The 27,927-nt window shown below is 37.8% G+C and overlaps 1 protein-coding gene across 1 annotated transcript in view; it reads right to left on the reverse strand.

The window, feature by feature from the left end:
* niban2a (niban apoptosis regulator 2a) overlaps positions 1 to 27,927 on the reverse strand; it is a 42,988-nt gene that overhangs the window by 6,906 nt on the left and 8,155 nt on the right. The window contains exons 2-10 of the mRNA XM_065244111.1: positions 27,410 to 27,540; positions 24,977 to 25,105; positions 24,707 to 24,812; positions 24,383 to 24,550; positions 14,822 to 14,937; positions 10,178 to 10,282; positions 8,962 to 9,124; positions 5,875 to 6,062; positions 5,629 to 5,784 (exon numbers count right to left, since the gene is read on the reverse strand). Coding sequence (XP_065100183.1) covers positions 5,629 to 5,784; positions 5,875 to 6,062; positions 8,962 to 9,124; positions 10,178 to 10,282; positions 14,822 to 14,937; positions 24,383 to 24,550; positions 24,707 to 24,812; positions 24,977 to 25,105; positions 27,410 to 27,540 — 1,262 coding nt within the window. The remainder of the gene's footprint in view (positions 1 to 5,628; positions 5,785 to 5,874; positions 6,063 to 8,961; positions 9,125 to 10,177; positions 10,283 to 14,821; positions 14,938 to 24,382; positions 24,551 to 24,706; positions 24,813 to 24,976; positions 25,106 to 27,409; positions 27,541 to 27,927) is intronic.

Raw genomic sequence — 27,927 nt, forward strand, 5'->3', positions numbered from 1 at the left:
TCATATTTGACAAGAAAAATAAAAAATATGCACTTTTAAACCACAACTTCTTCCTCCGGCTGTGTGATGAGCCAGCGCGACCTCAAGTAATTGAGTACTGCCGTGGAAAGGTCACGTGTTACATATATGAAACACACATTTGCGGTCCATTTTAAACTGACACAAAGACATTAGTTATTATCATTCGACATACAACAATGTCGGAGCGGTCCTCTTTCTCTACACTTGTAAACACTGGGGTGGAGTTTCGCATACATCATCCGTGACCTCTTGACGTGATGACGTTTTGCGTGTAGTCGCACTGGCGGATCACAGGACTGGATATAAGAGAGAAGTTTTGGTTTAAAAGTGCATATTTTTTATTTTTCTTGTCAAAAATGACGATCGTTTCGCTAGATAAGACCCTTATACCTCGTTTGAAATCGTTTAGAGTCTTTTGAAACTCCGTTGAAAAAAAATGTTATGTGTTGACTTAAGTGTTAAGTGTTGGGGTTCATTAAAGTCAATTAAAATGAGAAAAATCCTGGAATGTTTTCCTAAAAAAAAAAATCATAATTTCTTCACGACTGAACAAAGAAAGACATCAACATTTTGGATGACATGGTGGTGAGTAAATTATCTGGATTTTTTTTAAGAAAATGGACTTAAATCTCATGCCAAATAACAAGCCAGCCTAAAAAATATGTCATCTGCTTACATGACTTTCTTTAACCTTCTTATCTGGATAGATTTGAAACAGCAGAGATGTACCAGTCGCAGTTTGACAAGTTTGCGGTTCGGGACACAAATACAATTAAAACTGCAAGCAGTGATGGAAGGGCCCTCGCACGCATGTGCACCGCCACTCTACGGCCTTAGTAAAGCAATGAACCAGGGGGATTGAAATTTCAGTGGGTAAATATAAGCGGATATTCAAAGGAACTTTGAAGTGCCACACCTCCTTTGTGCAGCAGGTGGCGCTATGATTGTATTTGATTGTTGTAACATTGATGTGTTGAGGCCAGGACCCTTGTCAAACGTATGATGTCTGTGACAGGTCGGACATTGCATGCCTGAGTTACAACAGCTTTCTCATGGAGAAACATCACTCTTTGCGAGGCCGCCGCGGACACGCCCTTCAACGAAAAGTCAAGATCTTCGCAATTTATAATCGCAAAGGGCTTAAGATCAGTCTCACCTGATATGATAATGATTTGATTAAATCTCTGAGAACAGTGAATCACAGTGTAAAACAAGGCATTTACTGCTACCTCTAGGTGGCGCTAGGACTGAAGCTGAATATTGGCATTGAAATGTGTTCAGGCCAAGACTCTTATCAAACGTGTTAAGTGTGGGGCAGATTGGACATTGTATGCCTTAGTTATAACAACTTCCGGTTTCATGGCGAAAACGCTGAACTTTGTCAGGCCGCCACGGACACACCTTCCAACGAAAAGTCAAAAGCTCCGCAATTTAACATCGCAAAGGCCTTTAGATGAGATTGACAAAATATGATGACGATCTGACAAAATCTCTAGGAGGAGTTCGTTAAAGTACGAAGCCTGGAAATGACAAAATTTGCACAGAAATCACAGCAAAAATTAAAAATGGCTGACTTCCTGTGAGGTTAAGAGCTTCGCACCAAGAGACTTTTTTGTAGGTCTTGGGGTGATAAATGACCCTACCAAATTTCGTTTCTGTAGGATTTTCGTAGCGGCGGGGCTGTTCTCTTGAAATTTTGCAGGTGGCGCTATCGAGCCATTTCTGCACGCCCACTTCTGGCGCCTATGCCACATGGTAATTTTTGCCACTTCTGACGTGTGTGCAACGTTTTATGACTTTTTGAGCTTGTTTAGCCTGTCAAAATGCGATTCAATTAGCGATACTTTGCCAGGCCGCCACGGACACGCCCTTTAATGAAAAGTCAAGGTCGTTGCTTTTTATCATCACACAAAGTCTTGAGATTACACTGGTGAAATATGATGTTGATATGGTTAAATACCTAAGAGCAGTAAGTCACAGCGTCAAACATGGTATTTCCTGCTGCCTCTAGGTGGCGCTATGAGTGTTACTGAATTATGCCATGTTGATGTGTTCAGGCCTGGACCCTTATCAAACGTGTGAAGTCAGGGGCAGATCGGACAATATATGCCTGAATTACATCAGCTTCCTGTTTCATGGCGAAACATTACACTTTGCCAGGCCGCCACGGACACGCCCTCCAATGAAAAGTCAAAAGCTCCGCAATTTAGCATCGCAAAGGCCTTTAGATGATACTGACCAAATATGATGATGATCGGATTAAATCTCTAGGAGGAGTTCGTTAAAGTACGACGCTTGGAAATGTCAAAAAATGACAGAGAAAATTCAAAATGGCTGACTTCCTGTGGGGTTTAGAGCTTAGCTCCAAGATACTTTTTTGTAGGTCTTGTAGTAATAGATGATCCTACCAAATTTCGTATCTGTAAGTTTTTCGTAGTGGGGGGGCTGTTCTCTTGAAATTTTGCAGGTGGCGCTATCGAGCCATTTTTACACGCCCACTTCTGACGCCTATACTACATGTAAATTTTCGCCACTTCTGACGCGTGTGCAAATTTTCATGAGTTTTCGGGTATGTTTAGGCCCTCAAAAATGCGATCCATTTCGGAGAAGAAGAAGAAGAAGAATTAAAACTGCAAGCAGTGATGGAAGGGCCCTCGCACGCATGTGCACCGCCACTCTATGGCCTTAGTAAAGCAAAGAACCAGGGGGATTGAAATTTCAGTGGGTAAATATAGGCGGATATTCAAAGGAACTTTGAAGTGCCACACCTCCTTTGTGCAGCAGGTGGCGCTATGATTGTATTTGATTGTTGTAACATTGATGTGTTGAGGCCAGGACCCTTGTCAAACGTATGATGTCTGTGACAGGTCGGACATTGCATGCCTGAGTTACAACAGCTTTCTCATGGAGAAACATCACTCTTTGCGAGGCCGCCACGGACACGCCCTTCAACGAAAAGTCAAGATCTTCGCAATTTATCATCGCAAAGGGCTTAAGATCAGTCTCACCTGATATGATAATGATTTGATTAAATCTCTGAGAACAGTGAATCACAGCGTAAAACAAGGCATTTCCTGCTACCTCTAGGTGGGGCTAGGACTGAAGCTGAATATTGGCATTGAAATGTGTTCAGGCCAAGACTCTTATCAAACATGTGAAGTGTGGGGCAGATTGGACATTGTATGCCTTAGTTATAACAACTTCCTGTTTCATGGCGAAAACGCTGAAATTTGTCAGGCCGCCACGGACACACCTTCCAACGAAAAGTCAAAAGCTCCGCAATTTAACATCGCAAAGGCCTTTAGATGAGATTGACCAAATATGATGACGATCTGACAAAATCTCTATGAGGAGTTCATTAAAGTACGAAGCCTGGAAATGACAAAATTTGCACAGAAATCACAGCAAAAATTCAAAATGGCTGACTTCCTGTGAGGTTTAGAGCTTCACTCCAAGAGACTTTTTTGTAGGTCTTGGGGTGATATATGACCCTACCAAATTTCATTTCTGTAGGATTTTCGTAGCGGCGGGGCTGTTCTCTTGAAATTTTGCAGGTGGCGCTATCGAGCCATTTCTGCACGCCCACTTCTGGCGCCTATGCCACATGTAAATTTTTGCCACTTCTGACGTGTGTGCAACGTTTTATGACTTTTTGAGGTTGTTTAGCCTGTCAAAATGCGATTCAATTAGCGATACTTTGCCAGGCCGCCACGGACACGCCCTTTAATGAAAAGTCAAGGTCGTTGCTTTTTATCATCACACAAGGTCTTGAGATTACACTGGTGAAATATGATGTTGATATGGTTAAATACCTAGGAGCAGTAAGTCACAGCGTCAAACATGGTATTTCCTGCTGCCTCTAGGTGGCGCTATGAGTGTTACTGAATTATGCCATGTTGATGTGTTCAGGCCTGGACCCTTATCAAACGTGTGAAGTCAGGGGCAGATCGGACAATGTATGCCTGAATTACATTAGCTTCCTGTTTCATGGCGAAACATTACACTTTGCCAGGCCGCCACGGACACGCCCTCCAATGAAAAGTCAAAAGCTCCGCAATTTAGCATCGCAAAGGCCTTTAGATGATACTGACCAAATATGATGATGATCGGATTAAATCTCTAGGAGGAGTTCGTTAAAGTACGACGCTTGGAAATGTCAAAAAATGACAGAGAAAATTCAAAATGGCTGACTTCCTGTGGGGTTTAGTGCTTAGCTCCAAGAGACTTTTTTGTAGGTCTTGGAGTAATAGATGATCCTACCAAATTTCGTATCTGTAAGTTTTTCGTAGTGGGGGGGCTGTTCTCTTGAAATTTTGCAGGTGGCGCTATCGAGCCATTTTTACACGCCCACTTCTGACGCCTATACTACATGTAAATTTTCACCACTTCTGACGCGTGTGCAAATTTTCATGAGTTTTCGGGTATGTTTAGGCCCTCAAAAATGCGATCCATTTCGGAGAAGAAGAAGAAGAAGAAGAAGAAGAAGAAGAAGAAGAAGAAGAAGAAGAAGAAGAAGAAGAAGAAGAAGAAGAAGAATAATAAACGGAGCAAAAACAATAGGGTCCTCACACCCTGGTGTGCTCGGGCCCTAATTACAGAGCCGAGCAGGAATTCCAAACAATCAAATAAAAGGTGGTGGGATTTTCACAGAACAATTCCCTTGTTGCTTTTTACAATGCATATATTGCTTCAAAGCTTATTTACAGAAAATGCATGCTTATATCAGAAAATACCGGTAAATCGATAAATTAACATGTATATTAAAGCAATGACGGGGTGACCATAACAGTTATTATACATGTGAAATGTACTCCCATCCCAAAAACCTTAATCTAGCTCCAGGTACAAAGCCAAATTAGTTAACTCTAATATCCCAAACTTGGATTAAAGGGATCGTTCACCCAAAAATAAAAATTCTGACATTTACTCACCCTCATGTTGTTACAAACCTGTATACATTTATTTGTTTTGCTGAACACAAAAGAAGATTAGTATGGAAGACTATTGACTTCCATAGTAGTATTTTTCCTACTATGGAAGTCAATGGTGCTCAAAAACGGTTTGGTTACCAAAATATATTTTTGTGTGTGTTCAGCAAAACATAGAAATGAATACAGGTCTGTAACAACATGAGGGTGAGTAAATAATGACATAATTGGCGTGATCTGTACCTTTAGATTTGGTCATTTATAATTCCAAACGTATTAAATATTTATGATTACTCATAGTTTGTGCATGTGTATTTACCGGTGTGTCAATGTTTCGACGGTTTACATTTATCCGTTTGGCATAAACAAGTCCCAGCTGTTCTTGAACACCTCAATGTGTCAATATACCTACAATTGAAGTGGCCACAGGGTGGCGCTCATTCACAATAATAGTGTTACGATGGACTGCTGCAGTTTGCCGTTTAAATATTGTTCATTGATTTAAGATCTTGGCCCTTATTGTTGAATCAATGTTACAGTACATACAATTTTTCATTTTGTGGTCCACAGCTGGCACTTGAAATGAATGCAGGCTATACAATAAATCATAAATTCAATGTTAAGTGCTGGTGCCAGGTATTGTGAAACGTCTCAATGTTAGATAATCTACTTGACACACCTGTCTCATAAGGATCTGAGCTCTCTGGATAAACACAGATGGGCTGGAAACGTCAAATCTTTGCTGGAGCCCCTCCAGGTTCAACATCTCCATCTTCTCGTAACAGCTCTGCATCTTTACAGGGTGGAAGGCCAACATGGAAATCTTTTCCATATGCTGGGAATAAGAGGGGAGATGGGTTACATTACAAGTGACTTTTATAAGAAGTAAGGAGACATCAATTAATGTACTCATCTCATTTCTCACCTCTACCAGTTTCTCCTTGCTGCTGTCGTTCACCACGTTCTTGCTGACCTCCACCAGCTCCCGAAAGAGGATCTCCCTCACCTCAGCGAATCCTCTGCTGGTTGGCTCCATGAGGGCTTCCAGAATGGAGTTGATGTAGGGTTGAACGCTGCTACTCATTAGCTGATTTGCACGGGGCAGCACCAAAGCTTCAAGAAGATCAGGAGAACATTAGCACACCACTAAAACCATGCTATGATATGTGAAACATAATGGTTTACATGTAAAACTCACATGTATTTTTGCATTCAAGGGTTTTAGGAGACTTACTCCTCATATTATTCAGAATATTAAAGGGATACTTCAGCCAAATATCAAACTTAAGCCATCCGAGATACAAATGTCCATCATCTTTCAGACGAACACATCTGGGGTTATTTTAGTAAATTTCTTGAATCCACTCGGCTCCAAGTGTTTATAAAAGGTCTTCTGTGGGTAATCCATGCAAAAAACATCTATATCTTAAACTTTATAAAACTATAAAAATAACTAGCTTCTGGTAGCGATGCCATCTTGGACTCAAAGTACCCATGGCAACCAATGCTCACTATTCCAAACTATTTTGTGTATTGCGTCAATCCAAAATGGCATCGTTACCGGAAGCTAGTTATTATAGTTTATAAAGTTTGAAATATGGATAGTTTTCATACAATAATTGCATCGATTAACCGCAAAAGACCTTTATTAAACCCTTGGAGCCGTGCAAATTACTTTTGTGAAGGATAGATGCACTTTTTTGGGGTTTAAGTCTGATTTTAGTAAATTTCCTTGAATCCACATGGCTTCAAGGATTTATAAAAGGTCTTTCTGTGGGTAATCGATGCGAAAAATATCAATATTTTAAACTTTATAAAACTATAATAACTAGCTTCTGGTAACGATGCCATCTTGGACTCAAAGTACCCATGGCAACCAATGCTTACTACACTAAAACTGTTTTGCGTCAATCCAAGATAGCGTTGTCACCGGAAGCTAGTTATTATGGTTTATAGAGTTTGAAATATGGATATCATACAAAAATTGCATCGATTACACGCAAAGACCTTTATTAACCCCTTGAAGGCGTGCAAATTACTTGTGAAGGATGGATGCACTTTTTTGGGGTTTAAGTCTGATGTTGTTTCTGATCCCTGTTTTCCATCTTTATAAAGCTTGGAAGAGCAAGGACATTTAGTAAAATACCTCCAAACGTGTTAGTCTGAAAGATGATGGACATGTGTATCTCGGATTGCTTAAAGGAATATTCCTTTTCTTAAAAGAAAAATCCAGATAATTTACTCACCACCATGTCATCCAAAATGTTGATGTCTTTCTTTGTTCAGTCGAGAAGAAATTATGTTTTTTTGAGGAAAACATTGCAGGATTTTTCTCATTTTAATGGACTTTAATGGAGCCCAACATTTAATACTTAACACTTAAAATTTTTTTTCAACGGAGTTTCAAAGGACTATAAACGATCCCAAACGATAAGACCCTTATGCCTCGTTTGGGATCGTTTAAAGTCCTTTGAAACTTCGTTGAAAAAAAAACGTCAAGTGTTGAGTTAAGTATTAAATGTTGGGCTCTATTAAAGTCCATTAAAATGAGAAAAATCCTGCAATGTTTATCTCAAAAAACATAATTTCTTCTCGACTGAACAAAGAAAGACATCAACATTTTGGATGACATGGTGGTGAGTAAATTATCTGGATTTTTTTTTAAAAAAAAATGGAATATTCCTTTAAGGGCGAGTAAATCGTGGGGTAATTTTCATATTTAGCTGGAGTATCCCTTTAAGAAACATCATGGCATTTGCTTGAACTCTCTGTGATGTCTCACTTATGTCCAGTGGGGGTGACTTCTTTTTTCGAGGGCGCTCGTCACAACATGTATGTAGCCCATCATGTGTGTGGTTCATAATTTTAAAATACGTGTTCTGTGTGTCGAGTAATCGTTTGTGCATCACATGTCTTAAAATAAGTGCCTGATGCAGACCCGTCTAAAGGGTTTATGATAAAAGATTTGCCAGATACTCGCATAATCTCATACGTTATCAGTGTTGTTCAGGGAGTGTCTTGCGTGTATTTTATGAACTTTTATCATAAACTGTTTTGATTCATGTGCAGCAGGCACTTATTTAGACAAAACACGTGATGCACATGGTTTACATGACGCAAAAAAAACTATTTTGAAAACATAAGCAACACACATGACACTCCGAACACTTATTTTTAATTTGCCCCCTTGGGATGAGCAGTCACGAGCCGCCACTGCTTATGTCCTTAAATCACACATTGATTTCGGTTTAATTGTTTACTCAACACCAATGTTTTGGACTTGTTTTAGTATTGACACAGCCATCAAAAGACGAATTATAATCCAATTAAAATCTATTATTTAGTGAGTCAAGGGCACACAATGGTGTCTGCAAACAGGTGTTTCTGGGTAAGCACCTGTTCGGTGCGTCAAAACAAGCACTATTATTATTCAAAAAACAATAAGGCACATCTTTATCCCCACCCATCAACACACACGTGGACTCAAATATATATGGTTATAAACTTCAAAACACAGCAAAATCAATAAATGGCTAGCCAGGAATCAGTTCTAGCGGATACTTGCCGTGTATATGCTGTATTTTTTAAATTGGTTAATCATATTTTATATTATAGCTCACATACAAATAACAGGACCCCCCAACTGTGAAGTCATTTTTGGTAATTTAAGTTTTCCACATAAAATCATAACGTAAAGAACTTTCTGTGACAATACAACCCTGATAACTAATACTGACTGCCTAAGGTCATGTCAAATTTTAACAGCATAGTGAATTTAATGGTTAATAAGAATTAAAAACAGTTATTTAAGGTTAATTGCATCATTATATCATATTAAGATACAGTCATTAATGTAAGGCTAATTCAAAACTGGTTTTGAGATCAAGCACTGATGAATCATGAAAACACACACACAAAAAAAAAATCATCAGACCATAAGATCTTTTAATTGTCATACGTCATTGACCACACCAAGATTAGTGTTGTCCATTCTGTTTAAATCTGTTCTTACCACGAATCTTTCCGGTAACGTGCTCTTTGGATGTGATGATTTGGTCCATGTCTGTACGAAGAGTTGCATCCAGACGGGGGTGCTCCACCTCGCATGTTTGCACTAGAGCCTCGTGCTGACTTCGCGTCTGCAACAGCACCTGTCTGTACACCGCATCTGAGATCTGACAAACCATATACAAAACTTTAATCTTCTGCAGTTTGACAGACATGTACTGCTTTCTGCCTGCGGTTACTGATATTCGAGAATCAACAATGATTTGACAACAATGATAGTTCACCCAAAAATGAAAATTCTGTTTACTCGCTCCTTAACCCTCTACAGCACAGCGTTACCCTCAGGCAACAAACTACCTTTATGAGCATTACACCGCCCCTTTAATTATTTTATTAAAAAATATACTGTATATGCATATATCATCTGATATGTTGGTCCAATGAAATGAGGGGCTGAAGTGGTTGTGACCTTTTGTTTGGGGGTGAAGCAGTGCTTTTTGGAAGCAAAGCCATATGGGATGCAGGATAAATATCAGTTTTTAACATGTTTAAATTTAAATAATTGTACAGAACAAAATGTGTATGTGCATCAGTATGTAAAGTACGTTTGATTGTCTTTTCATACTTAGAACGTGTTTTTTGTTTGTGTGTTTTAATATAAGGGTACTAAAACACTATATAAAAAATAAAAAAAAGTTTTCTATCTGAAAAGTTACATAAAGTAACAAGCAATTTATGCATTAGAAAATTTAACTGTAATAAACAACAATCACAAATGATTCCAGTTTATCACAAACATATAACGAATTAGTTATATTGGCAACATTGTGCAGTTAGACCACTTTTGTTTAGGCAATATCATGCCAAAATGATGCATAACACACACACGCACGCACTTGTTGATTATATGTTGATATGAAAATGTGGAAAATATAGCACAACGTTGCCCTGAGGCAACAAAACTAATTCTGGGTCAAGGATGGTGGGGGGATAAATTGTATGATGGATATTTTATCAGTGACACCACAGAATGTTCATTTTTGGGTGAACTATCCCTTTAAGCGATGGGATGTGTACGGATGTGCACTTTTAATTTATAAAAACTTTTAATGTGTCACATTAAATAATATTTTTACCATAACAATTCTAGAATTAACTTGAATATTTTGTAGCATGCATAATTTGTTTATTCAAATTGAAATGATTATATATGAACAGACCAGCATCCAGTCCTTCTGTCTCTGCTGCGGCTTCCCTTTCAAACGCGGTACAATCATATTTTTCAACTCTGGTTGCAGCGTCTCCATCACTAGGTTAGCAAGAATCTAGAAACAAGCACAAAAATACAAGTTATGCCAAGATGCACGTAAAAAAAGTAAAAATTTTAAAATCATTATAGCTTTTACATAATGATCATGTGACTAGGGCTGCATAACAACTAATCGTTTGCAGAATAAAAGTTTTTGTTTCATCATACATGTCTGTGTATTGTGTAAAATAATTATGTATACGTGAATATACACACATTTAAAAAATATTTACAAGTGTATATACATTTTAATATAATTTATATATAAAAATGACAATTTTATATATACACTTTTTTTTCAAAAAAATTATAGATGCATTTATATATACACACATAATTATTACACACAAACCACATTTTTTTCTTTTAAACACATTCACACTTTTATTCTGCAAACGATTAGTTGCGATTATTTGTTATGCAGCCCTACATGCGACCGTATTTAATAATTTTGAGTAAGTAACAAATACGACAGATTTATTTTTCTATTAAAGTACATTTTAACCATCAAGAACAATCATAAATGTGGAAAACCTGAAGTTCTGAAGAGTTGTTTTATGTATTTTTAAGTTGAGAGTTGGTTTCATAGCCAAGGCTTAGCTAAAGCCAGGACTAGGCCTTAGTTAAATTAAATTAAATTAAATTAATGCCTTACAAAAAGACATTACTGATTTGAGACAAATCAATGGCAATAGCATATTTTAAGATCTGTCAATGCAAGATATTGTCAGTTGAGACACCTCAAACATGTGTTTTAGTCTTGGACTAGCCTTAAGCCTTGTCTGTGAAACTTGTAACAATATTTCTTGTCCAAAATATTGTAAAAAAAAGTTGGTGAAAGATGTCAATGCCACTTCTTTACAATCTGTCTGTGATGCTTTGGTGACATATTCGGGGCTTATTGTAAACCATTATTAATCCAACTGTAAAGCTCAGTGGTACAGCATTGCATTAGCAGCACAAAGATATACATGCATAATGATAAAAAAGGTAAATGTAAATTGAGCTCAAATGCACTCAAAGGCAAATCATTTTGTTGCATTCAATGCTATAGGCAACTGACCTGTATTAGGTAATCACTTCCTGGATTCCTCTTAAATTTATGAGCCCTGCTATCAGGCAATAAATAGTACAGCATCGTTCACACCCATTAACTCGCCCTGTTTCCATGGCAACACTGGGGCCAGGTGGACAGTACCACCATACAGACCGCTCATTAGAAAATAAACACAAAGCCCACACCCAGTAGTAATAACAACCCACACGACTGTTTCCATAAAAGCTGTAGGGGGAAGCAGCCGTCCAAAAATAATGACCATGTCACACACACAAAATCAATAACCTCTTTATGTCCAACTTTAGTCTATTCTCCTGTTTAAAGTTTATGTTGTACTTACTGCTTTACACACACAAAAGCTCATTTATAAGAAACATTTCCAGGGTGTATCCTGACTGAAGAAAAGAGTTTAATGTCTAAAAATCATTTTAATGGTTAACTTATTAAATTAGCTTAAGTTATTTCAATTTAATTTTTTAATTTATAGCAACTCCTCACTATTCAAGAAAGTTTAAAAATAAATTAAAGTTGATTAAACTGAAAAATGTAAGTGCAACAAGACATTTTGTATGGTGTAGGAAGGTTTAGGTACTGGGATAAGCTCAGGTTGTGTCCTCAGCTCATTTAATAAGAATAACTAAAAACCTTTTAAAAAGGGACACTCCACTTCTTTCGGAAAATATGTTCATTTTATCAGCTCCCCTAGAGTGAAACATTTGATTTTTACCGTTTTAGAATCCATTCAGCCGATCTCCAGGTCTGGCGGTACCACTTATTGCATAGCTTAGCACAATCTATTGAATCTGATTAGACCATTAGCATCGCGCTCAAAAATAACGAAATTTTCCTATTTAAAACTCAACTCTTCTGTAGTTACATCTTTGTATGAAGACAGACGGAAAATTAAAAGTTGCGATTTTCTAGGCGGATATGGCTAGGAACTATACTCTCATATTCTGGCGTAATAATCAAGGCCACAATGATTGGCTGTTGGCCACGCTTCAGACAAGCCTTCCGTCAAGCGCTAACGCTTTCGCCCCGTGTGAATGCCCCGCGAGGGCTCTTTTGCTATTTACATCATATTAGCAGAAACTTTAAAAAACAGGACGCTTGCTCTGACCTAAATTGAGGGTCAGGTGCGCACAAACACACAGAAGACAGTGATTGACTGCAGTCCGGATGTTCCAAACAACTGTAAACTTCCATCATCACAACGGAAGGCCCGCCTCTCCTCTCACTCGACTGGATAATGGAAAGACGCAAATGACATCAACTACACAAAAAAAGACTGTAGTGTTTGAATAGGACTGAAGGTATTCAGTAATTTCACAGATCCAGAGTATTCTGCTATGTTCACAAAAGAGAGAGCGAGAGAGAATGAGAGCGAGCGAGATGAGGTCAGCCAGCTAATTTTAATGATTGCCTGTTTGCATTTTATTAAAATCTGTGTGTGAGAAAGTGACCAAAATAGACGTTCACAAAGCTATTAGAAATGAAAGGTTATTTCCACTGCATTATATCGAAAATAAGATGTGACCTTAAGTTAGCTCATCTCTCTAATGACAAACCCTTAAAGGAATATTCCATTTTCTTAAAAGAAAAATCCAGATAATTTACTCACCACCATGTCATCCAAAATGTTGATGTCTTTCTTTTTTCAGTCGAGAGAACTTATGTTTTTTGTGAAAAACATTGCAGGATTTTTCTCATTTTAATGGACTTTAATAGAGCCCAACATTTAATACTTAACTCAACACTTAACAGTTTTTTCAAGGGAGTTTCAAAGGACTATAAACGATCCCAAACGAGGCATAAGGGTCTTATCTAGCGAAATGATTGTCATTTTTGACAATAAAAATAAAAAATATGCACTTTTAAACCACAACTTCTCGTCTAGATCCGGTCTTGATGCGCCAGCGTGACCCCACGCAATACGTCATGACGTCAAGAGGTCACAGAGGACGAACGCGACACTACGCCCCAGTGTTTACAAGTGTGTTGAAAGAGGACCGTTCCGACGTTGTTGTATGTGGAATGATACTAATTAATGTCTTTGTGTCAGTTTATTGTTTACAATGGTCTGCAAATGTGCGTTTCATATATGTAACATGTGACCTCCCTACGTCACTACGCATTTACGTTGTGTCACGCAGGAAAAGACCTAGACAAGAAGTTGTGGTTTATTTTTCTTGTCAAAAATGGCAATCGTTTTGCTAGATAAGACCGAGCGCTTTGGTAGCTGTGATACTTGAGCTGCCCCTCCTCCACTATGATTGGACAGGCGTGTGAGAACTGACATTGACGAGCGGAGCTTTTCACCCAAAGTTGAAGCTGCAGTCTGAGCGCCGGCTTTCAACGCGAAAAAAAAACAGCTAGCTGCTGGCTTATTTAAACAACGCAGAGCTTTCATTGGAAACAATGGAAAACATGTGCCGGCTGCGGGCATAAAAGCTTTGGTGTGCACGCCCCCTTAGTGATTTTACTTTATAAATGTTGAGTTGGTACTTTTTTTAAATATTTTAATAATTGTGTTGTGTGGTAACCATTTTTAAAAGCAATAAAGTATGAAAGGGTGTGCTGTAATGTGTAATAAGTCAAGACTAATGGGCGTTGTTAGGCACAATGCCTTTCATACTTTATTGCTTACCTAAGGGTCAGAGAGATTGATTAATATTATAAAAGACTTCACAGCTCCTTTAAGAGTATAAGCCAGACATGAGCCAAAGTTTGAGGTCTGGGCCACAGGATAAAACTGAATTAAGGACACTAGGAGGAAACCCAAGACAAATGATCCAAGGAAAAGAGAAGTATACTTTGTTAAATGCTGTCTTAACTGTTCTTTCTCTCCCCTTTCTCCATTTCAAGGAGTCTCTGATTACTCGCCCATTCCCAATACTGAAAGCAAGCATTTAAGGCCTGCTGTCCTTACAATGCATTACAAGCACAAAGGATCCCTTTAAAGGAATAATCAAGCAAAACATTAAAATTGTGACTTTATTCACATCCCTTTGTTAAAAGAAATATATTTTTGGCTACACTTAAGCGATGTTAAAGGGATAGTTCACCCAAAAATTTAAATTCTGTCATCATTTACTCACGTCACAAGTTGTTATAAACCTGTATAACTTTATTTGTTCTGCTGAACACAAAGTAATATATTTTGAAGAATGTTAATAACCAAACAGATCTGGGGCACCATTCACTTTCATTGTATTATTTTTCCTACTATGGAAGACAATGGTGCCCCAGATCTGCTTTGTTACAAATATTCGTCCTTTGTGTTCAGCTTGAGGGTGAGTAAATTATCATTATTGGGTGAACTATTTATTTAAGATCACCAGATACGTTGTATAAACAGCAGCAACAATGATCATGATTACTGAATGGTATTTTATATTCAAAGAAGCACACAGATTGTTTTGAATGATGAATGATCTATCTCTGATGGATGCGGTTTGATTCATCTCAGCTGAACAAACATTAATGATCTTTACTGACCTGTGCTTGGTTTCCACACATCATATCCCAGGTGCCATAATGACCCTTGGCCTGTCTGTATAGACGAAGGGCGTCTGTGAAAGCTGGCGTTGAGACCTTGCACTCTTCTGACAGACCTGGAAAGTTAAGTAAATTACAAATTCAGACGTCTTAGCTGTTGTGGAAACATGCGAGAAAGTTTTCTGAAAAGTTTCAAACTTTGCCCCATCACAACCATCCGTTTTTACATTTTAACTGAACCTCAGAACTCACATCTGTCCTTGCAATGCATTACAAGCACAATGGATCTCTTTAAAGAAATAAATCAACCAAAACATGAAAATTTTGACTTTGCTGAAAGAAAGTTGAATATTTATGGGTACACTAAAGCTTTAAAGGGTGATGTTAAAGAGATAGTTCACCCAAAATGTTGAAAAAAATGTGTCATCATTTACTCACAAGTTGTTACAAACCTGTACAAATGCATTTGTTCTGCTAAACACAAAGGAATATATTTTGAAGAATAATAATAACCAAACAGATCTGGGGCACCATTCACGTTCATTGTATAATTTTTCCTACTATGGAAGACAATGGTGCCCCAGATCTGCTTTGTTACAAATATTCTAAAAAATTTATTTCCGTGTGTTTAGCTTGAGGGTAAGTAAACGTACTATAATTTCTGTTACTTTTTTACTCTATTTTGCTATTGATTCAAACTATTTACCATACCAAGGTGTCACCATCTAAAACAAATGTTCAGATGTGACATAATGACAAATATTTTTGTATCTGAATAATGCAAACAAGAACATGTATTAAGCAAGTAAACATGGCCGATCAATATTTACTTCATGTTGGCATTAAGCTGGCATGATCGTTTTTTCCCACCAAGACAAAATCAGTTTGGTGAGAATCTGTGAAACCTATTGGGTGTGGTCAATCTGGTAATCTATATTTAATTCAGACAATATACCCTGTTTTTCTATGATTATCTTTTATTGATAAAAAAGCTCTTGTCATGAAAGAAAAGCTTTTATCTGTGGTGATTTGTGCTCTGTTTTTTTGAAACTAAGATAACCTTTTGGAGTGGCTTTCCTGTTGCCAACAGGAAGTGTGAGATTCATGAGGCCATATAGACAGACATGGAAAGACAAACACGTAGACGGTGAGAGCATAGGCAAGCTGCACAAACACACACAAGACCGAAACTGGTGACGGAGAGCGTGTGTATCTGTGTTCGTGCATGTATGTTGTGACTGGTTGTGTTCGAGAGACTTGGACAAAGAGAGGAAGTCTGCAGTGAGAGACGGAGGCATGGAGTGTGTAAGAGTCTGTCAGGAACAGGAAACCCCCTCAGCATCCATTTTCAGAGAGAGCGAGAAAATAACTAGTTTTTCTTGGCATAAACCCCCATGAGAACACAACACACAAGTTGCATTGGTCAGCAGTCTGTGCTCAATTAAACACATTAACTTAAAATAAGCTTCACGTCCCTTAAATACGAGCACTCTCCAATAATACCACTAGCTACAGGAAAAATACTTTAAATACTCAGTCCTGCTTGACTCAAAGGACTTAATTCAGGCTCACAGATTGTCCGTGTTTGGAAAATAAGTCTTAAGGATCAGAAACCAGCTCTGGAAAACTGTCAGGCTTGAGAAACACCAACATTCGAGCAATAAATAGTGCATATGGTAAAGTTTAACGTGGGCCGCTTTTGGCACATGACTGTGTGGTGGTTAGCTGAGACTCCTGGGATGGCCGGTTCCCAGGGCTCCTCCGCAACCACGTGTGTGTGTGTGTGGTTCCCTATATAGTTTCATTCACTGGAGCGTTTCCCATTCCGGCGCAACGCTCCAGGACATCACAAATTAGGTGGGATTCGAGACTCGAGAGAAATGTCTTTTTTCTGTCTCGAGGATGCGACCCAATAAAATAACCAAGCCAGCATAAACACATGGGTCTGCATCCGAAATCTCTAAATTCCACAGGAGAAAGGCATCAAGGCACTTCCGAAACCAAGTGTATGCTTATGTACCTACTCACTCCAGAGATACCTTTATTGTCTTTCCACAATTCTATGCGTGTGTGAGCGGGGAATGTGATTGGTCGAGCCTGGTCTAAAAAACTTAATGGCGGCTGGATCACAAATGTAGTGTAAATAAATATAGTTTTTTACACCTTTTGATTGCATTTCTAGCGAGAAATCAGTATTGCAGTTCTTAAATATGGAATTAGTTATCACAAAAGGCGCGCTCCTGTTTATATTTAATTTTATATTTCATTACGCTGCCTATAAAGGCTGTCCGAATGAGTTTCCGGGAGCTGCTGCCAAAGTCAGTGTTGGGGAAAGTTACTTTTAAAAGTAATGCAATATTAAGTTACTCCCAAAAAAGTAACTAATTGCGTTAGTTACTTTTCATGGAAAGTAATGCTTATGTTACTCTTTAGTTACTTTTGCGTTACTTTTTCTTGGCTGAGGCTTGATTTCTTTCAGGCCTTGCAGGTGTTTATGTCTGAAAATTTATGCATTCAGTAATTGAATATTTCATCACAAAAATGTCAAGCTCTGGCTATCTCAGTTTCTGACACAAACTGTTCACACACAGGCGTGTACGCATAGAGTGCCTAATGTGACTACGTTTAATTCAGTACATAATTTTTTTTCAAATAAATTAAACTAAAAAAGTAACTTGCATTAATTTTTTGAAAAAGTAACTCAATTATTAATGTGTACATTTAAAAAGTAATGCGTTACTTCAGAAAAGTAATATTAACTCTTTCACCGCCATTGACGAGATATCTCGTCAATTAAGAGAAAACGCTTCCCCGCCAATGACGAGATTTTCCGTCTTTCCGCAATACCACTATTATCCACCAGGTGGCACCCTTCCGCAACTTTTTAAACCCGGAAGTTTTGCACTATGGCAAGCGGCTGCATGTCCGTGTCTGTTTTAAAGATCGCTCTGAATGGGATCTCTATGAAAAGTCCGTCACAAAAATTGACTTATCTCTGCTTTTTGCTCAAAATGTGGCGTTTTTGCAGAAACCTACCCATATTCAAAAGCTGATTACAAAAGAACTACTGAAGGTAGGATGAAACATTTTTTTTTTGTTTGAAAGCAGAGGGTCTGTTCTTTCATTTGGTATATTGTATGTTTATATATTTGAAGAAGAACATTTTCTGGAAGGCATTAAACTTTGGTGAAAATCATAAAAAACGCTGGCGCTGGCTGGCAACTTTTTTTAAAAACGCTGGCGGTGAAAGAGTTAATACGTAATGCATATTACTTGTAATGCGTTACCCCCAACACTGGCCAAAGTTATTGCCTCACGAGGCAGCAAGGCAACAAGTCAGCTGCCTTAGGTTTCAAACACAGCCAAAATGAGAAGAGAAATGTGAAGGATTCATTTTAAACCTGTTTTTGGTCATGCATCTCACGTACTATGATGTCACAGTGGGTGTGGTACGAATGACTACCAACGAAATGGATTAAGACTACAACAAAACAATGACTAACCACCACAGACTGTCAAAACAGCAACTGTTAAATGAATAAAAATGCTCAGAATGCAAAATATTAACTGAATCACCAAAGTGTTTCCCTTTTCATCTGTATACCTTTATTCGCAAAGGTAAAGCAATCAACCTATAAACAGCCTTAGTTCAACTTCAAATGGTTAAAATAGTATGCACTGTGTTGTTTGCTTTATCTAGCCCATATGAAAGGCCGACTTGTGTTTGTGTGCGATTGTATGTAATCCTCCTGGATCTCGTTCTATTGCGACGATAAAAGCGAGTGCTTTGAGCACCTGCCGTAATACCACAGCTTTGCATGTGGTTGATGTTCTCATCCCCTGGAAGCCCTCCAGCCAGAAGCCAGAGCTTTGCTCCCACGTTTGCAGAGCAACTATTTCCAGTCATTGTGCTATTCAAGCCCACGGCTGGATCTTAGGGATTTTATAGAGCCCTTCCCTGCTGCCTCAAAGGCAAATGGTGTGCGCTGTGTAACTTGCATAACTCATGAGATGTCTGAGTCATGTTGCTGTAGGGTTCAAAAGGCCTAAAGACGTAAGATAACATCCCAATGTTTGCTGTAGATATTGACTAGGGATCAAGCGGCGTGTTACATTTGAATCGTAGATCAATACGCGAAACAGGTTGAGGATGATGAACATGCTAATATTAGTCAATATGCAAGCAAAACGGACACATTTACTTAATCCACATTCTTGCGCATGATTCATTAATCATTATTTCACACGAAATCAAAATAGAAGTCTTTTGGCCCGACTATGTTATCCTTAAGGTATCGGTGTGCACCAAAACAGTGACAAAATTCCCATTAGGAAGATATAAATGCATTTAAAAATCTACAGTCCTTCATTTCCACCAATACGAATTAATAGTTTTATGACATCATTTTGCAATTTAGTTTTTTATCAGTTTCCAAGCTGTGAGGTAAACTAAACACTGACTATTTTAAAAAGGGAGTGGCCACTCAATATGCCCCACACTAACTTCCTGATTTAAAGGAAATTATGGCTGCATCCCAAATCTAATGTTACGCACACAGAGCTCCAGACTAACTTTTAACTGAAAATTTTAGGGGCGCAACCAGAAAATGTAGGGGCACACACCGTAAATCAACATGCTAACCAAATATTCACATTTCTACAAATTTCCACTGTATTACTAATAAAGACTTTAATGATAGATGCAGAAAGTACAATGTGCTGTTTCAAATTAAGTGTCACATTTTATTGTGCACTTTTGGAAAAAAAAAGGTCAAATTTACTTGTTGCACACTTGGTCCACCATTTGGGGGCAGTCTGGAGCCCTGGCACACACCAAATGCGTGGCAACGCGTTACTCCCTCTAGATTACTCACGGGATTTATATTCGTGTCATGGGAATTTTTTGCTCAGGCTATTTTCAACTTGTGCGAATATGCGCTTGAGGCGAATAGCGCGCCCATATCGCGTCGTTCGCATCACCCCTGATGTCTATGCATTGACTTTGTATGTAATCTACTCACGCAAAATGTTGAACTCGCGTCTGGTGGAGGAATGGGACGATTACCGGTTTCACGATTAACCACGATAAAATGTCCTGACGGTTACTATTATCGTTTAAAATTTAATTATCATTACAACCGTGTTTGATTACCGTGATTTTGAAAACTTTCGGTAAATCCTGTCTAACCAGAATCAGTTAGAAGCAGATGCGCACATTCAACTAGTTGTTTGCACAAGAAGGCATTTAACTCTTTCATCGCCAATGACGAGATTTTCCGTCTTTCCGCAATACCGCTATTATCCGCAACTTCCGCAACTTATACAACCCGGAAGTAGCGCCTCACGTGAAAGAGAAAGAACTCCGTGTATGTTTTAAGATCGCTCTGCATCTGATCTCTATCAAAAGTCCTTCGCAAAAATTGAATTATCTCAGCTTTTTGCTCAAAATTGGGTGTTTTTGAAGAAACCTACCCATGTTTGAGAGGTGATTACAAGAGAACTAATGAAGGTGGGATGAAACGTTTTTTTTTTTTTTGAAAGCAGAGGGTCTGTTCTTTTATCTGATATATTGTTTGTTTATACATTTAAAGAAGAAAATTTTCTGGAAGGCATTAAACTTTTGTGAAAATCATGAAAAATTCTGGCGCTGGCTGGCAACTTTTTTTTAAAACGCTGGTGGGGAAAGAGTTAAGGGATAATGTATTGTATTCATTCACGGTAAACTTATTAGACAGATTTAGTTATTTTTTACCACAGAAATAATTTCAGGGACATGAAATATTAAATTGTGATTTTCAAAAATAAAACTTAAAAAAAAAGGTTTTCAGTCTGTGTATCAGTTCTTTTTGAACTTTTCCATCTAATTTTAACAAAACTATGATAATATTGATTACCGTGATAACCGTGGTCACTATAACCATGATATGAAATTTTCATACCGTCCCATCCCTAGGGTGTGAACCCACAGCAAGGCAGCCGACTTTATGCCTTGCTGCCGCATGAGGCAATGACTTTGTCGGCATCAAGGCAGCTCCAGGGAAACGCATTTGGACAGCCATCATTAAGTAATGGAATGGAATTATTAATGGCTTTGTGATAACTAACCCTGTATTAGAAAACTACAATACGAATTTCTCACTAGAAATGCATTCAAAGTGTAAGAAGTGAAAATATAACCTTATTAACACTAAATTTGCTGCTTTCTTGGCTGTCATTTTATTTTTTCAAACTCATTCCCCATGCATAGAATTGTGGGACAATACAATGAAGGCATCTCAGGAGACAGGAAGTACACCAAACATTAGATTTGGACGTGCCTTGAAGCTTTCGAATGCTGCCTTCGAGATTTCGATGCGGCCTATGTCAATGCTTAGAGGTTCGCAGGGATGATGCAAAACCTGGAAGTGGGTTAGCACTTTAGCACTTCCAGTTCCATTTTCCCCAAAGTCAATGGTTTTTTAAACATGGTTTTGGTTTAAAGCCTGTTTGATATTGGGTTAACACAAGCCCAATATATTTTCATGTTCTATGACATAAAAAAACAAAATTAAACCCCCACACGTGACTTTTTAAGGGCGATTGCTAACAAGTTGCTACATAGAACTTTATCAGGGACTTTAAACGTCATCACGCAAGAAGATCCCAAAAACAACGCAGCATGGGCACAGCTCCCAACAAACATTAATCCCTTTACTTATCAGGAAACCTGAAAGAGCTGATGGGAGCTTGGTGGTGATGATGTTGATGTCTGTACAGTATAGTCTGTTTTTTGCACAGTCGAATGCACAGCCTTGCAAAGCATAGTTCATCTGACTCATAAATGTGACGACTTCTGTATGCGAATGCGAGACCTATGCGTTCAATGTACGTGAGGTTTCAAAAATCTAGTGGTGCGTGTACAGTACGCACAAGCACTCTTCTGATGATGACAAAAAATTGCGGCACGCGCACTGTACATGGAGAGTCGTGTATATGTATAAAAATTGAACTTTACTTTGACCTTAAAGCATTTACATTTCAAAACTCAAAAGTTGGTTTTATATGTGAAGATTATCGAAGAGTCTTAAACTTTTGTTAAACATAGACCTTGTTTTTTTTATATATACTCCAAAAGTCTATTGGAAACATTAATGGGCTTTTTGGCGAGGGAACCATGTCCAGCTAACGTCCCGCATTCTATTGTACAAAGCTGCACATTTCGACTTTAAATTGCAAACTTGTATCAGTGATGCGCAGGTTGATCCAAAATAAGCAGGTGCATGCAGTCACCCACAGTTAAGAGTCATCCAAAAATATTTTTTTTATGATATTCGGGTTGCGGTCGGTAGGGTTTTTTGCCAAATAACGATTTTAAAAATTATCACTTTAAAAAAAATGTGGGCCAGGAAAAGCGTCGGGTACAATTTTTTTTTTTTTTGCAGTCCGAGTTGCAGGCGGGTTAGTTGGTAACTTTGGTCTGGTGCAGGTTGTTTATACATTGACCCGCGCATCACTGACTTATGTAGTTCTGGCTTCGATACGCTAAGAAACATCTACTTTTATGAGCCAATCAACTTTGATAACATCTAGCCCCTTCCAACATTTTGAACTAAAGATCTTGTGTCATCCATCAAACTAAATAATGAAAAAATGCGAACCTAAACATGGGCCTGAATCAAGGCATAGCTTCTGCATGGACGTCATCTGGAAAGATGAATGCCTGTAGCGCTTGACTAATAAGTAACGTTCCTATCCCACCTTATAAAGATCAATACTGGTGGAGAACAGGGAAGACTGACTTTCCTCAACGTGGACAGATAGGTGAAAGCCCAAAACAGACAGAGAGGGTCAAATCATCTCCATCTTCATAAATTGTATGTTATCTAGTTTGTCATTATCATTTGTAATCCATTAAGCCAGTAATTTGCTGTCAAGCCTTGACAAGCCCAGTTAAGACTGCTTCTCATCAACCCCAGGGCATCATGGGAAGGTGTTGACGTAAAGGTCAGAGAATGTCCAATTAAAGCTTGATATGGGAGCTATGCTGTTTTGCAAGTTAGGGTGTGAAATTTCAATTTCCCTAATAAATATAATTTCTCTTAAAGGAACAGTATGTAAAAAATGTATATCAATTAATCATAAAAAGGCCCTGATATGTCACTAGACATTAAGAAATCATTGTCATTTCAAATACTAATATAACTGACAACAGTGATCCGGCCAGGATATTGTTTTTTAAAAAGTGGAGTTGCAGCCCTCAACTGATGTTTATGTTGTCATGTTGTGTATTGGCCACCAGTTGTGTGATTGCAGTACCAGTTTGAGCCACAAGTTTTGTTATTGCAATACCAGTTTTGGCCACAATCCTACATACTGTTCCTTTAATACTAAATAGGTTTGTTCTTAACTCAATCGCAAAGAAATGTAACAGTGTTCAACAGTTAAAAACTATTTAAATAATGTTAGTGTTAGTGTTTCCATTACCCTTCAAATTGCGCAAATTGACATTGTGAATTGAAAATACGGCCAATAGAAACATGTCAATTTTTCAAAAACTCCCGGATATCACAAAAAAAAAAAATGTATGCCCGCATGAGTTGGCTTTCCAGAAATTTGGAAAAGGTGTATTATTTCGCAAAACTGCAATGGAAACAGTAAATTCACATTTTCAGGTCATTTAATGTACATAAATCACAAACACCTCATTCGTGTCTGCTCCCAAATATAAGATGCCTTCCTTGAATAACTTTTGATTTAAAATAATGTTCCATTACCTCCAATAAACACCCCATACGTTGCCGCTCCAAGGTATAAGGGGCTTTCCTTAGCATTTATGTAAAGATAACGCTCCTACGTCTCCTTTGATAAAAAAAAAATTTAAATAAAAAAACTAGTGCGGTAGTTGTGATATTTGTAAACCTACCAATATCATTCGACGTGATGTTTTGTAATGACTTATCACAAGAGGAACAAACTATGTTTTAGTCCCATATCATGGTTTAGTGGAAACGCCATCATTTTCACAAAAGTAAAGTAAAACGTTTTGCCCAAAAATTTAATGGAAATGCAGTTACCGTTTATTAATAGATTCATTTTTAAACAACATAATAGCTTAATTTTGAAGGACATTACATGACTTCCTAAAAGACAATACGAACATCAATAAAAATGTCATAATAAACAGCATTATTGTATAGGGATATCAGTTGAAACTAAGTCTTCCACACCTTTAAGTCATTTGAATGGCATTCAACATTTCATGCTGTGACAGAGACACATTTTCGACACACACACCCTGTTTGGTGATGTGAAATATGTCAGTGACAGATAAGACAAGTGATTCAAAAAGGTGGAGATGATAACATAATACCGTGAATATTTTAAAAAGGCATGCAAAGATTTCCGAACGCATTCTACAAAAACCTCAGAACTGTGTTGAAACGTAGTGACAAAATAATGTGCGAATGAACAAAAAGACAGAGATACTTTAAACTCAAACCAGAAACACATGAAAGGAAACAGACGTGACGTAAATCTAAAAACAGTATGTTTTTTTTTTTGGTCTGTGCGATTGTGACTTACCGTTGTTGGTGTGTCTCACACAATCCTGGAAGACGGCATGCCACTTCTGCTGTTCTTTTTCCGTCATGACGCAGAAGTAATGATGGCGGGCGTATGGGTGCCATAGGATGAGGGGATACTGTGTAGGACACTTTAGAAATTGTGCATTGCCACCTTTGGCCTTGGCATCTAAAGCAGCACATCAAACAATACACGGCGTTCAGGACACACATGCAGCGAACAGATCACAACTTAACAAATTACACCATTTAGACTTAATTCAATGAAATGACCACTAAACTGGTTTAGTTTTGCATCTCTTAATAAGACATTTTCATCTCTCACCACTTGGGCTATTGTTAAGGAGTTCCAAGTAGTCCTCCATAGAGATCAAGGCTCTGTACCCGGCACAATTAATAACCCCTTTACTCTGGATACCTCGATCATATGCCTGCAGAAAAAATATCAAGAGTGTAAAGCCATCCTGCTTATTTAAGAAAATACAAGTTAGTTTCGAAAATTCAAAATTAAAATTCCAGGCCTCAAACATGTTTTGCTTTTATTTAGGTTTAATTATCAAAGCCGGGGGTGTTTGTGTTTGCGTTTTAAACTTACTGCCTTGCTCTCGTACAAGCTGATGTTGTAGGTGTCGCCCACATACAAAAACCGACTCCTCCATTTCTTGCTCTCCTCCAGATAGTGAAAGAGACCTCCAGAAAAGATGGACTTGTTCTTCAAAGGGTCCTGCAGAGGAACGAACACGATGTGAATCACAATTGTTTTATGAAATGAAAGCATGACAATTAAGTAAGGAATAATTGACAACGGGCCTTTGAATAAGAAAATAACGCACACCCAAGGTGCAATGCGGCACGACGGCGAAGCGCCGTTACACCGCGGATGTGCATTATTTTCAAATAATTCAAAGGACCGGAGTCAATTATTTCTCTTATACCACGGTAACCACAAACATTGCTCTGGTGCCTATTTTTAAGACATTTGACAAGTTAGGTGTGCGGTTATCAGAAATTAATGCATACCCATGGAACATTTCTAAGCCAATAAAGCAATTTAGACCAACGGGAAACATTCCCAATAGCTTGGAATAACACAAATACTTGGAAGTGATATAAAAAAAAAATTGGGTTGAGAAATTGCTGGTACATAAAAGACATTCACCTACTGTTATGTATACAGTCAAAACCACAACTTTGTGTGGTTTGATATTTAACATTGGTGAGCTTTGAACACAGTTAATCGGCTAATCTTTAAAAGATCAAATATTAATAAACACACACATATTTTCAGATCCTTCTTGGCTGACAACTATAGAGGAACTTCAAAAGCGAATGTGCACTATTCTTAGGCCAAGTCGAAACCTATTTATTGCATGAGATCTTGGTTTGTTTCACTGTGTTTATTACTGTATAGGCCTTCATTACAGTTATTTAACTTGTGAAATGAGTTACACTTCCTCTTTGCTGAATTTACGGCAATAAGCATGACTGCACAAAGCTTTCGATATTAGGAGGGAAACAGAACGATGGGGGAAAACAGAAAAACCAAAACAGACGCCACCATTTAAAAGGATAGGGGTGAAGAAAGAGTCATGGTGGAAAAGACCCAAAAAAAAAACTTTAGACATATGGCTATCAAGTGAAGATCTCATTTGTGACCCTGGACCACAAAATTAGTCAATAAGGCTCAATTGTTTTTATTGAAATGCATACATTTATATGGTTTGTTAGTATTGGACAACTATTTGAAAATCTGAAATCTGAGGCTGCAAAAAATAAACTGAGAAAATGGCCTTGTCCAAATGAAGTTCTTAACAACACATATTACTAATGATAAATATATATTTTTTAAATATATTTAAGGTAGGAAATTTACAAAATATTTTAATGGAACTAGGGCTGATCGATTATGGGCAAAATCATAATCATGATTATTTAACACAATTACTTAGTGACTTTAAAACATGCATAATTAACCATTTTATTTAGCTGGTGTTACAAAAGGGTACACGTGTCAAAGCAGTGGTGCCTTCGAAGTGCCTTACAAACACATCGGTCAAGCAGCATGCAATTTATATTTTAATTGTACAATAATTATTTAACCTCAATATTCTTGTTTTGAAAAATAAAAAACGATTAAAAAGGGACACTCCACTTTGTTTATCATTCTCATTTTCGAGCTCCCCTATAGTTAAATATTAGATTTTTACGGTTTTGGAATCCATTCAGCTGATCTCCGGGTCTGGCTGTACTACTTTAAGCATAGCTTAGCATAATCCATTGAAGAGTTTCAATATTTTTCCTTTTTAAAACTTGACTCTTCTATAGTTACATCGTGTACAAAGACTGACAGAAAAGTTGCGATTTTCTAGGCCGATAGGAACTATACTCTCATTCTGGCGTAATAATGAAGGACTTTGCTGCTGTAACATGGCTGCAGAAGGTGCAATGATATTACACAGCACCCAAAAGTAGTCCCCTTAGTATCTTTCAATAGCAGGGGACTATTTTCAGGCACTGCGTAATATCACTACGCCTGCTGCAGCCATGTTACAGCAGCAAAGTTCTCGATTATTACACCAGAATGAGAGTATAGTTCCTAGATATATCAGCCTAGAAAATAACAACTATTAATTTTTTGTCAGTCTTAGTACACGATGTAACTACAGAAGAGTCAAGTTTTAAATAAGAAAAATATCGAAACTCTTTGGTTATTTTTGAGCGCGATGCTAATGGTCTAATCAGATTTAATGGATTATGCTAAGCTATGCTAAAAGTGATACCGCCAGACCTAATACATTTATCATTTTTGGCATTAAAAAAAAAAAATCTATAATTTTGACCCATACAATGTATTTTTTACTATTGCTACAAATATACCTGTGCTACTAATGACTGGTTTTGTGGTCCAGGGTCACATAATCTTGTAGTATAAAAAAACAAGACATTTTCCCTTCATACTCTTTTACAATGTTATTTCTTTGGACCTTTAGAGGTGAAAAAATTGGTATAAAAAAAATTTAGCGTGTACCTTTCTGTGTAATAGTTGTGTCTGTGGGGTCCCACCACCTTCGATCTCAAATCGTACGCTGTTGAAGAGAGCCACGGCATACTGCTCCTCATAAACCTTGCCAAACTCCTTCATCACGGCCCTGGTATGAGCTGGTCAAAACAGAGAAATGGGAATGTTAGATTTTATGAACCACCCCACAGAAACAAATCACTGACTTGTGGGTTGGTGGCCTATAGTATTGAAGTCAGTACAACAAACACTTAAAAAGCACAAAATATTAATACAGTCATAAACCGGTTTAGTTAGTCATTTGATTGTGAATTGTTACTGATAGCAATCAAGCAAACTAACAGTAACATACTGGTAAAACCCTCTCTCTCTCTCGCACTGCCAAACAATACAATCAACTGTAACCCGATCCAAAATTTTTACTTGGCTAGTACTACTGTGTGAAATAAAATGGCTTATGGTCTACTGCCAACCCTTCATCATCAGTCTGTGTGTGTATTTATGTTTTAGAAAGGCATTCAAGAGGA

Source organism: Paramisgurnus dabryanus, chromosome 18 (assembly GCF_030506205.2).
Source record: "Paramisgurnus dabryanus chromosome 18, PD_genome_1.1, whole genome shotgun sequence".
NCBI lineage: Eukaryota > Metazoa > Chordata > Actinopteri > Cypriniformes > Cobitidae > Paramisgurnus > Paramisgurnus dabryanus.